The sequence below is a fragment of the Mesocricetus auratus genome, unplaced genomic scaffold (genome assembly GCF_017639785.1).
Source record: "Mesocricetus auratus isolate SY011 unplaced genomic scaffold, BCM_Maur_2.0 Super-Scaffold_100009, whole genome shotgun sequence".
Lineage (NCBI taxonomy): Eukaryota > Metazoa > Chordata > Mammalia > Rodentia > Cricetidae > Mesocricetus > Mesocricetus auratus.
In genome coordinates, this window is record NW_024429193.1 from 66044858 (window position 1) to 66059496 (window position 14639).

The window sequence follows — 14639 nt, forward strand, 5'->3', positions numbered from 1 at the left end:
CTTGTCATTCTGTCACAAGTGTCGGGTGGGAGGGAGTGGGGCCTGGAGGCCGAGAGAGGCAGAGAGAGACAGGCCATGGTAAAAGGTGGACAGGCCATAGTAAAGGGCTGGGCAGGCCATAGGTGGTAAACGGCTGGGCCAAGGGCATGTGGGGAGCCTGGAAATACAGCAGGAGGAGAAAAAGAAATAGGAACAGAAGGGAGAAATGACAGATTGTGGCCCCTGGGGAAGCAGTTTTGGCTAAAGGAAAAATAAGCTTTCCACTTAAAAGTAGAAGGCCCTGGAAAGAATGTAGTAGAATATGACTGTAGTCCCAGGACTTGGGCACCAGAGCAGAAGGATTGAAAGTTTGAGGCCAGCCAGGGACATACAGCAATATCCTGTCTCAAAATAAAAATAGCAAGTAATAAAGCCTCTGCCTAACACACAGGGAGCCCTGGGTTAACTCCATAGAGAAGAGGAGATGGGGGGAGGGGAGGAGTGAGGAGTGGGTGAGAAGAAGGACAGGAGAAGAGGTCGGGGAGGAGAGAAGACACTGGAGAGAGGAGGGGTGAGGCCCAAGACCGTCCTCAGCTCCAGTGATACCCCCCAAGGCTCCCAGAGCCACTCTGAGGGCAGCAGCACCCGCCTGGGTAATTCCAAAAGAAAGGACTGAAACACCCAGCCCAGATCCCAGAGAGCCAGCAGGATCAGCAGCAGCATCTAATGATTCTGTTCCTGGGGTCGCCCTGCAGTGCTGTGGGAAGGAAGCAGGGTCAGCACTGCCGCCAGCCCCTTCTCAACTCTTCATCTCCACACATAGTCAGAGGCGCTCTCCTGCTCACTCTCCTGTGTTGCTGTGGGTTGTGGAGGGGACAGAGAGAGGCCCTCCTCCCATGAGGCCCCAATGTGCCTGGTCTTTCCGGACATGGCCCTTGGGTTAAGGGCTCTCATTTTCTTCCCAACTTGGTGGCTTCAGACCCTGCAGTTCAGTTTACAGAGGCCTGAGTGTGCAGGAAGAGGAAGGGGCTTGTGGGGCTCCCAGACTTCAAAGTATGTTATCCAGCAGAAATAAGCCCTTGTCATGGAAACAAGAGCGCCCATACCAACATCCTCTAGGAAACCAAAGAAGACCTGCGTATCTCCACCTCTAGGCCCAGCACCCTGGCAGACAAGCCCTGCCTACCTCTGGCCTTGAGCTCTCTCCCAGCCACCAGGGTAACTGACAGTGGTGAGCCACCACGCGGGTGCTGGAAACCAGACTCGGGTCCTCTGGAAGAGCAGCCTACGCTCCCAATAGCTGAGCCGTCTCTCCAGCCTCACACAATAGACTTTACAAATGTCTGTGGAATGAGCCAACCTTGTTCCGTTTCCAACTGTCTTGTCTAGCACCAGAATTGAACAAGCCAGTGCACTTCGAAACCTTTACACAGAAGCATAAAAACATTGCTAAATAACACAGAGATCAATCACAACACTGTTCTAGAGTCTATAGGCCCTGCTCCCCGCTTTAACTGACCTGGCCTGAGTTGCCACTCTACCCACATGCCTCTGCCCGCTGTGCTTCCGGGAGATTGCCAAGGGTAATCTAGAAGCCCGGTGTGTGCTAATAAGATAGAAGTCAGAACCCAGGGGGGCTTCCTGAAGAATAGCCAGGGGCATTCTGGGAGTACCTGAAAGCTAGTCAGTGGGTAGGGGTCTGGGGTGTGGGGTGCTGACCAGGGGCAGGAGGGAGGCAGTGTGAAAAAAATGTGGAGACAGAGTGCCACCTAGTGGCTCCCTCACATCTGCAGCCCCAGGCAGGGCTGAGATGTTCCCAGCCCTCCATAGCACGCTCCAAAGAAGGAACACCTGTGTAGCGGAAGCAGTTTGTTTCAGTGCTATATTTACTGTTTCTCAGCCCTCGGTCCTCTTTCCGAGGATAAGAAGACCATGACGACCTGGCCTGAGGCCACCCAGCCTGGCCTGGAGCCCAGGGTTCCACAGGGGTTCAGTCAGGGCAACTGTGAGACAATCGGGTTCAAGGCTAGGCTCCTTGGGAAAGTGAGGTGAGCACGGGGGAGGGCCTGCAAGACGGAAAGCTGGGGCCAGAGGGGAAGGCTGAGTGCAGTGTCTCACTTGCACCTGTCCCCTGGAGTGGCAATGGCTCCGCACTTGGAGACCACCTCAAGTGGCAGCTCAGGTAGGGAGGCAGAAGCCACAAGAGAAGCATGATGACAGGGGACTTCTTGTTTGGGGACAGCTGCCTCCAAAGCTAACAAAAGCCCAGAGCAAGTCTGGAGCTATGTCTCCAACCAGCAGCTTCAGTGCAGGGCTGCAGGCTCTGCTGTGGTCCTGGGGGCACCCACAGAGGAGGAGACCGGCTCTCTGGCTTCAGAATCAGCAGGCTCCCCAGCAGGCCCTACACATTCAGTACCCAGGGCCTTTAGCTTCTGTATGTTTTTGCATGCAAAGACACTCTGGCAGAACCAACTATGGCCTTTTTGCAGGGAAAGTGGTACCAGCTCAGGGCCAAGTGCTTTGCTCTCTTCTGTGAAGCACATTCAAGGACACTAAAGAGCCAAGAGGGACCCGATGGACGGTGGGAGCACAGCTTCTAGGGTCACATAATTCCAGGGATCTTGAGTTGGGTATGTGCCAAGGCCATTTGTTAGAGCAGGGGCAGGGCTTAGCCACGGTGAAAGTGGCGGGGATGACGGCCGTGCTCTTCCCTGGGCCCCACAACTCTGTGGTTCTGGGAGTGCTTCTCCTTCTTCCTTGATCTGTGGGGAGACAGGGAACAAGGCGGGCAAAGGCCTTTAGGAAACAATACTACTGAGATGGGAAAGCCCTGTTCTTCTGAGGGAAGCCAATTCAGGCTGCTGCCATCAAGCATGGGGGAGACCTGGGCTTCCGGTATGGATCCACTGGGGGAGGCCGGAAGGGGCCCTGGAGGGACAGGTAGGGTGGAAAAAGGGGACCCCTCAGGACTACTGTAGCCCTTCATGGGAAGACAGGAAATGTACCCAGAAGCCTTCTCTAAGGCCTGGGAATCAGAAATGAAGAGAAGGACTGAAGCTAGAGGCCTCTTCCATTCAGGATTCCAGTGCCTCTAAATCCCTTCCAGCTATTGGCACCACTCCCCCGACCCCCACCTCTTCTGCAGTGCCTTGTCTCCAAAGAAGTGACTGAAGACAAAATCCTCAAAGTCATCCACTTCATCGTCATCGCCCATCTCCTTCAATGCTGCCTCCTCTAGGCTGTCCTCCAGGGCATCCACAAAGTCCCGGAAGCGAAGACGGTCATGCCTGAAGATGCCATCTTCTCCAAAGTAAGCAGGTGAGAGGGGCAGCTCTTTGGTCAGTGGCCCAGCCCAGGGCAGCCTCGCCAAGTACGTTCTCAGCACGGAGGCCAGCTCCTGTTGCTGCACAGGGGCTAGCTCCGCGCCAAAGAAGGCCAGGCCCTCCTGTCGGGCACAGTCATTTACACCTGAACAGCCCTGAGGGGGCCGGTACTTGCGCCTCAGCAACTCCCCCCAGGAGGACAGGGGGTCAGGGCTGTTGTCTTTCCCCCAAGAAGGCTTCGGCCTTTCTCCAGAGTAGGTGTCTCCACGTTCCCTTGGGTGTGCCTTGGAGTCCTGTCGCTTGCCATCCTTTCTGTTCCCCAATTCCTCTACCCTTGGCTTGTCCTCCTTCCACACCCCCATTGGTTCCCCATTCCCATCCTTCCAGCTCCTCTTCCTCTCCCGGCCAGACTCTTCCTTGCCCTGCCTCCAGTGCTCACTCTGGCCAGACTCCCCCTTCCTGTGCCTCCAGTGCTCACTCTGGCCAGACTCCTCCTTGCCCTGCCTCCAGTGCTCCCTCTGGCCAGACTCTTCCTTGCCCTGCCTCCAGTGCTCCCTCTGGCCAGACTCCTCCTTGCCCTGCCTCCAGTGCTCCCTCTGGCCAGACTCCTCCTTGCCCTGCCTCCAGTGCTCACTCTGGCCAGACTCCTCCTTGCCCTGCCTCCAGTGCTCAGCCTTGTGGTCCCTCGGCCCACTATGCCACTTCTCCTTTCTGCTCCACTCCTTGGAATTCTGGAAGTGGGGCTTCTGGTACCAGGCCTCTGAGTCATTGGCAGGAATGCCAGTGTTACGACCCCAGTTCTCCAGGCCCTGCAATGTCTGGGCCAACATGTGACCAAGTTCAGCCAGGCCAGCACGAGCGGGGGCTCCTTGGCCAGCATTCTGCAAGCCCCTCTGCAAGTCTCGGTGCACAGAGCCCAGCAGCTGCCACTGCCTTCGCAACTCCTGCCTTAGGGCCTGGGCTTCAGCCTCTAGTCGCTTATGCTGCTCTACTAAACTGGGATCTGGCTCCTGCCCCTTGTGGCCTTGATCCTTGGTGGCTTTGTCACCTGGGCCTCCACCCCAGTTGAGACACACCCCATCTACATCCCGGACACAGTTAGCCTCTAGGCCTTGGAGTCGGGCCCTTAGCTGCTGTAGTTCTGACTCTAGGGCCTGGTGGGAGGTCTTGCCCTGCTGCAGGGCCTCCCGGAGCCGGGCATTCTCCTCTTCCAGCCCTTGGGGCTGGTGCAACAGGCTCTGAAGCTCTTCTTTCTGAGCCTAGAATGTAGTCAGGAACAGAAGAAAACAGGAATCCTTGTCAGGGTGGGGACAATGCCTTCTTCCCCAATTCTATTCTATTAGAATGGGCAGGAGCTAGTTCTGTTGGTAGAGGGACTGCTTAGTGTCTGCAGGCCCTGGATTGAGCCCTTGGACAGCCAGATGGGTCCCCCTCTCCTTCACCCTGAGATGGTCAAATCCCACCCCAGCACATACTTTTCAGATCCAGTACAGCCAATGGCTAGCGTTCCCAATCCCAATTCCACCGTCTATGCCTAGAGCACGCACCGCCCATTGGCCCTAGCGCTTGGCGTGAGCTGTGGCATGTTCTCCAAGTGCCCCAGGAGGACCATAGCCATCAGTCAGAGAGGTGACCTGCCATGTAAAGAGGCACACCAGCCCTGGCAGTCCTTAGCAGGAGGGAAGTAAACAGACCAAGGAGACACCCCGCACACAGTGGTAAAAGGGCGAGGCTCAAGAGTCAGATGATAAGTAAAACTCCTTCCGGGGGAACCCCACTAGGACATATACCTGGAAAAGGTGAGCAGATGAACCCCCCCTTGCTAGGGCCCACCTGCAGCTGGGCCTGCAGCAGCCGGATATCCTGGTTCTCCTTGGCCAGTTTGTCCAGCAAAAGCCCCATGCTCTGCAGGCTGGGGCTACTGTCTGGTAGTGCTGAGGCCTGCAGCTGCCCTCGCTCATCCTGAGGGCAGAAGAGCAGCCATGTTGTGTTCCCTCCCAGGCAGGGCAGTCCAGCTTCTCCCCACCAGGCCCCACACACCTATGGAAAACCCACACATACCTGCCTGTTCCCTAAAGTATCTACCAACTCAGTCTCCGGCCCAGTATCTGGGAAGACCTGCAACTCTACTTCTTCCACGGACCCTGCAGGTAAGTGAGCCTCTGAATCCATGATCCATAGAGCCCATCACCCCTCTCCCAGTTACCCCTACCTTCCCCGAACACACCCCATGCCTCACAGGTCTGCCAAGCTCAGGGACAAAAGTCACCCTGAGCAGCTGACAAGGTCAACTACTGAAAAATAATATGCAACCCTGAACACCTTACCTGAGGAACACGCCCCACACAGACTCCCATTACCACCACCACAGAAATCGAGTCAGGACCTCTGCTACTCACCAGTCTCAGGCTCCAACAACGCACCTGAAGATGAGGACACTTTGATGAGGCCCTCGGGGAAGCAAGGAGAGGGAAGGACAGGGCAGGCAGCAAGGCAGGGCCAAAGGACAGACTGGAGGCCCTAGCCAGGACACTACTCACCAGAGAACAGGAGGATCCCCAGGCCCAGGAGAACCAGGGTCCCCAGGAAGTACATGTTGAGGGAGATGCCCAGTTCGCCTCCTACACCCTCGCCCTTGGCCTGGTCCTCCACACCCACAGGCATCGTGGGCGGGGCGGGGCTGGGCTCCCGGCCCCTCCGTCTCCGCAGACCCTCCACATCCACATCAGTGTCATCGTCACTGCTGGAGCAGTGGCGCTCTTCCCACGCTGGAGGAAGGGCAGGGGACGGGACAGCGAGGCAAGTGGAGACAAGCACAAGAGCAGTGAGGAGGAGGAAGTCACACGAAGCCCCGGCGCAGGCCACAGACGAGGCACGTGACTGCCCAGTTAGCCGGGGTACTGCCTGCCTGCCTGTCCCGCCTAGAAGCAAAAAGACTGTCCTTTTGGTGGGGGAGGCCTGGCTCTGCCTCCTGACTGCTGGGATTAAAGGCGTGTACCGCCACTGCCCGGCAACCCTCAGGCTAACCCAGCCCCTGGCTAAGCGGTCTCCACTCCCCACCCCCTTCCAGAACTACTGAGTTATGAGACTCTCAGCATCCCTCACACTCGCATTTGTCCCCTAGCTCAGTCCCTGAGCCTCCCACCGCCTCTCATCATAGATCCGAGGCCTGCAGACAGGAAAGAACTCTGAGGATGAAGGCTATGTTCTAGAACTGCGGTTCTCAACCTGTGGGCTGCAACCCCTTTTGGGGGGTCATGTGACCTTGTCACAAGGGTCACAGACCAGATATTCTGCATATCAGATAGTTATATTACGATTCATAACAGTAGCAAAATTACAGTTATGAAGTAGCAACAAAATAATTTTATAACCCCATGGTGGTGGTGCACGCCTTTAATCTTAGTACTCAGGAGGCAGAGACAGGTGGATCTCTGTGAGTTCGAGGCCAGTCTGGTCTACAGAGAGAGTTCCGGGATAGCCAGGGCAACACAGAGAAACCCTGTCTCGGAAAATAATAATAATAATAATGACTGGAGATCACCACAACACAAAGAATCGTATTAAAGGCCTGCAGCATTAGGAAGGTTGAGAACTACTGTTCTAGAAGCAAGAAAACAGGACACACAGAAGAGAGGACACAATCAACCAGTTACAGGCCATCATTCAAGCTATCTAATTCCTCTGAGCCTCGTGTCATCAGGGATGATGATGAGGAAAAAAGGGCAGGAGGTGCCAAATCCAGGGCCTGCGGCTCCTCATATAGTCAGTAGTGAGACCTGCACCTCCTATTTATTTTTAATTTTTAAAATTTATATCTATTTATTTTATGTGTACTGTTGTTTTGCCTGCATGTATGTCTGTGTGAGGGTATCAGATTTTGGAGTTACAGACAGTTGTAAACCGTCATGTGGGTGCTGGGAATTGAACCCACGTCCTCTGGAAGAGCAGCTAGTGTTCTCAACTACTGAGCCATCTCTCCAGTCCCTATTTTTACATTTTTATATATGTTTATTTTAGCTAATGTGCCTATGTCTGTGAACCATGTGTGCCCCCCTGGAGGTCAGAATGGGGCATCAGGTCTGTGGTAGCTGGAGTTACAGATGGTTGTGAGCTGCCATAAGGGTGCTGGAATTGAATGCAGGTTCTCTGTAAGGGCAGCCAGTGCTCTCAGCTGCTGAGCCATCCCGACACACACACACACACACTCACTCACACACACACACTCTCTCTCACACACACTCACACCACACACATACACACTCACACACACACACTCACACACTCACACACACACACACACACACACACACACACGCCATACTTTCTAAAAGGTGGGAAACAGGAGACAAGGGCTCTGACCTGCTTTGGGACTTGAGGGCAGGTTCTGGGGAGGACTCTCATTTTCCAGGTCCTGTGTGTCTGGTCCCAGGCTTGTCGCCACGAGAGTCTCTTGCAGATCTTGCTGGATAACTGTGTCTCCAGGGGGCTCCATCCCGTGGCCATCCTGTCCCAGAGTGCCCTGATGTGGGTACAGCTATGAGACATGCTCTCCCCACCTTCTTCCCAGCACCAGAGAAGCACCTCACCTTCATCTCCTCAGGCAGCGTAGCGCTTTCATTCTGGGAACCGTCTGTCTGGAAAAGCTTCCCTGTGGTGGAAGAGAAAGCCCAGGAAGCCCCACAGCCCCAACCTGAACTTCACTGTAACCCTCTAGCACCCACAGGCCCCAGCCGCTCTGGAGTGCTGCAGCATATAAACCAAGATTAGCAAGCAAATAGCCTAGGTGATCGCCCTTCCCCCAACTGAAAGGAAGCCCCCAAAGACAGGACAGTGTGTGCCCAACCTTCCACAAGGCCCCATTACCTTCTCCATCCAAGGTCCCAGTTAGTTCCTCGCCATCTGCCTTGGAGGGGTCCAAAAGGACCTGAGAGACTCCCTCAGATTCTAGGTCCATCCTGGGTTCTGGGCCCAGAGTCTCCACAGGCAGGTTCTATGGAGAGGGAGGTGAGCACTAGGACACTTTGTCAGGACGTCAGGACAAAACCAGCAGTAGGACGGATGCCCTGATGGAAGCTGAGGGGCTAGCTGCCCTCAGACATCTCAGCCCAGATCTCAAAAACGATGGCCCATGCCACTCTGGGGCTATTTCCTAAGTGTCTTCTCCCCTCAGCAACTCCCTAACCTTCCTCACTGCTCCAGAGGGCGGGTTTCTGTGAAATCACAGCCTTGAGCAAGGATCTGGGACCAGGGGATTAGTCTAGCAGAGCCTGAGGGAGGCCAATGGTATCTGGGGTCCCCCCTAACATTAGGGCTGCCCTCCCCACAAGCCAACAACCCAATCTGGACCCAGAGCCAGGCCACAGTTCCGTTCTGTCTCCTCCCCAACCACGCATCCATCCTCTGAGTTCTCTGGCCTTTCCATTGGCCTACACTCCCCTGACAGCCATCTCCCAGCAGCTACTGGCAGAAACCCAACTACCCCTAGCCACAGGCAGCCTGACCCCTTGGTACTTGGCTCACAGCCTGGCCCTTCAGCTTTGACTACTCAGCTTGGCCAACTTTTTCTGCATATGACTCCTTGGCAGCCTGCCACCTGCCCACCCCATCCAGGACTCCTCTCTCCCTCTCTTTGTCTTAATCTCACTCTCTCTCAATCTCTGTGTGTGCTCGCACATACACAGTATGAGTGTGGAGGCGCCAAGTCAGCCTCAGCCAGGTGTGGTGGCACAGGCCTTTACTCCCAGCACTCAGGAGGCAGGGGCAGATGAATTTCTGCAAATTTCAGGCCAGCCTGGTCTACATAGCAAGTTCCAGGTCAGTCAGGGCTACATGGTAAGAGTTTGTCTCGAAGAGAAGGGCTAACTTCAATGTCAGCCCTCATCTTCCACCTCTTTTGAGAATACTTTCTCTGTATTTTCAGACTAGCTGGCCCTCGGACTTCTAAGTTTCCAACTGCTATCTCATTATAGGAACACCAAGATTCCAAACCTGTACTGCCATATTCAGTGTTAGTGGGTTTGGAGGACCTGAACTCAGGGCCTCATGTTTATGTGGCAAGTGCTTTACCCACTGAGTCATCCGCCCCGACCCTCCAAAAATGAATAGATGATTGACAGACAGACAGATAGATAGATGGGAGCAGGGCATCTCTACATAGCCCTGGGCTGTCCTGGAACTCTCTCTGTAGACCAGGCTGGCCTCAGTCTCACAGAGCCACCTGCTTCTGCCTCCTGAGAACTGGGACTAAAGGTGTGCGCCACCATCCCCAGCTCAAGAGTAATTTTAACCTTAATATAGTTCTTTGTAATTTACAAATCACAATTTCTCAGGATCACCCCTGCAAGGCAAGGATTGAAATTCCGGTTTATAATGGAGGGTGGACAGATGAAACACTTGACCCAGGTCCCCAGCTGTCAACAAAGGCACCATGACAGGAGACCAGGACTGACTAAGCACAGATCCTATTTTAGTGCCTGCCAGTGAGCACTGGTCCTTGTGTTCCACTCCAGGGTCATTGCTGAGGTCAACTCCTCACCCCCAGCTGGGCTCCTAAGAGGCACCTCAAATTCAACATGTCTAAATGGAGTTCTGTGGCCTCTCTAGCTACTGTTTTTTATTTAATTCACTGATTTGTTGATACAAGGTTTCATGTATCTGAACTCCTGATCCTCCTGCCTCCATCTCCCAAGTAGTAGGATCATAGCTTGCTCCTCCACGTCCAGTTCCTTCTTTTTTTTTTTTGTGTGTTTTTTTCGAGACAGGGTTTCTCTGTGGCTTTGGAGGCTGTCCTGGAACTAGCTCTTGTAGACCAGGCTGGCCTCGAACTCACAGAAATCCGCCTGCCTCTGCCTCCCAAGTGCTGGGATTAAAGGCGTGCGCCACCAACGCCCTGCCATCCAGTTCCTTCTAGAGGTCCTAAGAAGTCTCTGAGATCCTCACCATACCTCTCTAGTTACTAGTTCCCAATCCGCCAGTCCTTCTCCCTTCTTGGTGGCATCAGGAGCCCTCTGGTTTCCTGTCCTACCAAATACCACCTGGTAGGCTACAAAGGCTTTGGAAGCAGTACCCCTGTTCCCACCCAGCCACACAGAGGCTTGGTCCCCTGCTGACAACACTCAGTGTTGGGCTGCTCTCCAGCTCAGCGGCTCTGCACAGTCTGCTCATCCGCTGACACCTGTGCTGGCTAATTTTGTGTCAGCTTGACACAGGCTAGTGTTATCTGGGAGGAGAGAACCCCACCTGGGAAAATGCCTCCATAGATGAGACTGTAGGCAAGCCTGTAGAGCATTTTCTCAACTAGTGATTGATGGGAGGGCCCAGCCCATCCCTGGGCTGGTGGTCGTGGGTTCTATAACAGTCTGAGAAGCCATGGAAAGCAAGCCAGTAAGCGGCACCCCTCCATGGCCCTTGCATCAGCTCCTGCCTCCAGGTTCCTGCCCTGTTTGAGTTCCTACCCTGACTTCCTCAGTGACGGACTGTTACCTGCAGTATAAGCTGAAATAAACCCTTCTGTCCCCAAGTTGCTTTGGTGTTTCATCACAGCAACAGTAACACCCGGTGCCTCCACGGGTCCTCCGAGTCTCTCCTCGGGTTCCTAGTCTCTAGCTTGTAACATTCCAATACGGATGGTAGCAGGTCTACCCCGCACCCTAAGACTCTTCAGTCTCCTCAGCATGGCTCTCCTTTGTCACCTTGTGACCTTCTGTTGCTGGCCTCACACCGGAAGTCCCTCTCCTTTCTCAGCTTACCCATCTGGTCCCTTCTCTGTGCCAACTCTCCTCCCTGCCATGGGAGCCCCATAAAAGTCAACAGAGGCAATGCAGGTGACCATCACGGCCAAGAAAACAGGACAGATCCAGAAAACAGTGCTGGGAGCCAGACCAATCCAAGACTTTCTCAGAGGTCCTCATGAAGGACAAAGGGAACTTTAGTTCTATGTCCTAGTCCATGAGCAGACTTGACAAGGTTGGTCTCGGGCAGGAGCCAGTGCCTCGAAGGAGTCAAGGTGTATTCTGGTGACATTACTCTTCCCCCTGTACTATGGATATCAATCCTAAGGCTGAGGTATCCTGTGTTCTTTGCCAACGTTGTCTGATTTAGCTCTCTGCTGACTTTGGCCTTGTAAATAGTAGTTAAGATGCTGTACTTAATAAATTTATTTATTGGGTGTAAGTCACCAGCTTGTACAAGGCCTCCTAGTCCCAGCTATGGCTTTTGTCTCCTTCATTCCCAGTCCCTGATACTCCCACTAAATACCTCACTGTTTGGGACCCTTCTTCCTGCAGGTTCCAGTCAAAGAAGTCCACCCCTGTAGGAGTCCCCCCCCCCACATAGTTTCCAGACCCACTGTTCATACCTCAGAGCCAGCAAGCACCCAGCTATTATCTGAGTCTGGGCAGGAGGAGGCCATAGTTGTGGCAGTCCAGGGTTGCTAGAGTGACCACCTGCAAAGAAAAGCTCTCTTAAGAATAGGAGTTCCTGGGCTGGAGAGATGGCTCAGCCGTTAACAGCACTGGCTAAGGTTCAATTCCCAGCACCCACATGGCAGCTCACAACTGTCTGTAAATCCAGTTCCAGAGAATCTGACACCTTCACATAGACACAACACCAATGTACATAAAATAAAAATAAATCTTAAAAATAAATAAATAAAATTGTTTTACAGAGAAGGAGGAGGAGGAAGAGGAGGAGGGAACTCCCATCAGGGGAGGCAGACAGCAAAAGCAGGACTCCAGGCATCAAAAACTGGGCAGTAGCTGCTGGGTGGTGGTGGTGCACGCCTTTAATCCCAGCACTCGGAAGGCAGAGGCAGATGGATCTCTGTGAGTTCGAGACCAGTCTGGTCTACAAGAAGAGCTCGTTCCAGGACAGCCTCCAAAGCCACAGAGAAACACTGTCTCGAAAAACCAAAAAAAAAAAAAAAAGAAAGAAAAGAAAAAAGAAACAAACCCCAAAAAAGCTGGGCAGTAGTCTCCGAAACCCAGGGAAGTTCAGTCCTTCTGCCCCAACCCCATGCTGTCCTGGCAGGATTCATCTTGCTAGAAGCCAGGAAGCTGCCTCTCCCAAGGAGCTACAGGGCCTTGGGAAACTGCACTGGCCTTGAAAGGTCAAAGAGGCCAAAGGCTGAAAAGTCCAACCCCTCCCCCTGGTGTTCTGGCCCGTGGGGAGGCATCTCAGAGAGGGAAATGACCTGCGTCCCTTTCACAATACCTGGGTCCTCCATAGTCCCTAGAGTCCTCCCACAGAGCCCAAAGGGAAGACACACCGGTCTCCTTCAGGCCACGGGTCCCAGCACCCATCCGCCGATCAGTTCTCCACCATTTGGTTTAGGTTAGTGGTTCTCAACCTGTGGGCCACAACTCCTCTGTCAGTTGTTTATTACGACTCATAACAGTAGTAAAATTACAGTTATGAAGTAGCAACAAACTGACTTTATGGCTGGGGGTCCCCACCACATGAGGAAGTGTATTAAAGGGTCACAGCGTTAGGAAGGTTGAGAACCACTGCGTTATGAGTTCTCAGCACTGGCTCGGCTAAGACTGCCATTGAAGTGAGTGGAATTAGGCCAGGCAGGAAGCGTTCTGCCCAGCAGGCCTGGGAGAGCTAAGTCCTCCTGGGCACACATTTAGTCACACTCCTTTTCACTCTCTCCACCGTAAGTTCTACAGAGTTTGATCTCAGGGATCGTGAAAGTGACTGGAGAGAAGAAAGGTTTGTGGCGATTACCATCCATAAATCACATTAAAATTTGCAACAAAAAGGGGTGGGGGCCCAGCATTTGGGAGGCAGAGGCAGGCGGATCTCTGTAAGTTCCAGGACAGCCTGGTCTACAGAGCGAGTTCCAGGACAGCCTCCAAAACGATACAGAGAAACCATGTCTGAAAAAAAAAAGGGTGGGGACTGGGCCGCTGGTCCTGTCCCTTGGAGGACAAGTGGGGTTAGGGTGTGACCCCCAGCATTAAGCAAGGCGTGCCCTTGGCCTAGGGATTTGCATCTGGGATCAGCATGAGGAAGCAGTGGCAGACAAGCTGACCCACCGAGTCCCCAGCAGCATAGAAGGCAGATGTGAGAAGGACTGGAGAACACTGAGAAGGAAATGGGGTCTATGTTTTCCAGCAGGGGTTAAGCCCCTCATGGTTACTTTATAAACTTCTGCAACTCTGGCCAGTCAAGATAGGCAAAGGACGTCTAATGGTGTCTCTCTCAGTGCCAGGGAGACACCGGCACGCATCCCACAGGGAGGCAGAATGATTGCAATGAGTTCCCTATACCAGGTCCCAAAGAACCTCCCCAGGCAGCTATCCTAGTCCTTGTCCTGGGCAGCTCCTCCCTCGACTGTCCTGTCCCAATCCCAGTTGCTGTGTGTGACTGTCAACAGGTGGCAGGAGGAAGGAAGTGGCAGCAGCTTGAGCAGAAGTCCCGGGTTTACAGCCTGCTCCTGTCCTCCAGAGCTAAGCACCATGGCAACCAGGGTGATGTCAGACCCACTGTCTCCATGGAAACCAGCAATGGTATGGTATTTGGGTCAACAAGACAAACCTGAAACCTAAGCAGGGGACTTCCTGGAACGCCTGCACTCAGGGTCCCAAACCCTGATGCCAGAACGCATCCCTGCTCTCCTAGGCCATACATCGATGTCAGAACGCATCCCTGCTCTCCTAGTTCACACAGCGATGCCTTATTAGGAAGCCCTGTAAGAAATTGTGCGGCTGCTGAGCTGCCTCCCTTCTTAGCTGTGTTTTCAGAACTCTTACGTCTTTGACCTCTAGGAAGAAAACCCGCTCCCTGCTCTCCCCTTTTCACTCAGGATTGTCAGGATTGTCACTGACTCCCGCGGGAGTGCTCCTACTCAGCACAAAGCTGCGAAGTCTGGTTAGGTGCTCACTTCCCGCTAACAGACTTCTCTGACCTTTAAAGCGAAGGACCTGGGACCACAAAACCTTGCCTGAGTTCCTGCTTCGGAATCATCCGTCCCCCTCCTTCTCCGCCCTTAAGTCCGGCGTTAGGCAGTGGGGCGGGGTACCCATTCCTTTTATACAGCTCTGCCCTCCTTTTGTATCGGGGGATAAACTGGGGGTCTGTCGGCCCATTCCAGCTAGGGATTTACCTGACCCAGCTCTCGCTTCAGTCTTCAGTTTAACTTCGTATAACCTCCCCAGGTTTTCAGCCCAGGAAGAAAAAAAAAAAAAAAAAAAAGAGGGGAGTCACGTGGCTGGTGTTTGGCCAGTGACAAGTCGCCTTCCCCGCACGGGTGGAGGGTAGGGGGAACTTTTGACCAATAAATGCTGTACCTGATCTCCCGGGCGGAGCGCGGGGGAGGGGGAGGAAAGAAGA

The 14639-nt window shown here is 53.8% G+C and overlaps 1 protein-coding gene across 3 annotated transcripts; it reads right to left on the reverse strand.

The window, feature by feature from the left end:
- Positions 1-1847: 1847 nt before the first annotated feature.
- On the reverse strand, positions 1848-14525 carry Pbxip1 (PBX homeobox interacting protein 1). Of its 3 annotated transcripts, XM_040752392.1 has the most exons (12): positions 14413-14525; positions 11662-11749; positions 8169-8295; positions 7892-7953; positions 7665-7824; positions 5843-6070; positions 5702-5725; positions 5364-5446; positions 5136-5264; positions 3924-4561; positions 3114-3884; positions 1848-2741 (listed from the first exon to the last, which is right to left on the reverse strand). In XM_040752392.1, exons 2-12 carry the CDS (start codon positions 11713-11715, stop codon positions 2648-2650), a joined length of 2370 nt encoding a protein of 789 aa, XP_040608326.1. In that variant the 5' UTR covers positions 11716-11749; positions 14413-14525; the 3' UTR covers positions 1848-2647. The 3 variants fall into 3 exon arrangements, with proteins under 3 accessions (XP_040608326.1, XP_040608325.1, XP_040608324.1); XM_040752391.1 differs by having other exon boundaries at positions 3114-4561; positions 7665-7809; XM_040752390.1 differs by having other exon boundaries at positions 3114-4561.
- Positions 14526-14639: the final 114 nt, after the last annotated feature.

Excerpts from the sequence above, each read along its gene's own strand:
- Pbxip1 (XM_040752390.1), bottom strand. The coding sequence starts at position 11,715 with ATGGCCTCCTCCTGCCCAGACTCAGATAATAGCTGGGTGCTTGCTGGC. Across the intron at positions 7,825-7,891 it reads CGCTGCCTGAGGAGATGAAG|GGCACTCTGGGACAGGATGG; the intron begins GTGAGGTGCTTC and ends TACCCACATCAG. Across the intron at positions 2,742-3,113 it reads GACAAGGCACTGCAGAAGAG|ATCAAGGAAGAAGGAGAAGC; the intron begins GTGGGGGTCGGG and ends GTCTCCCCACAG.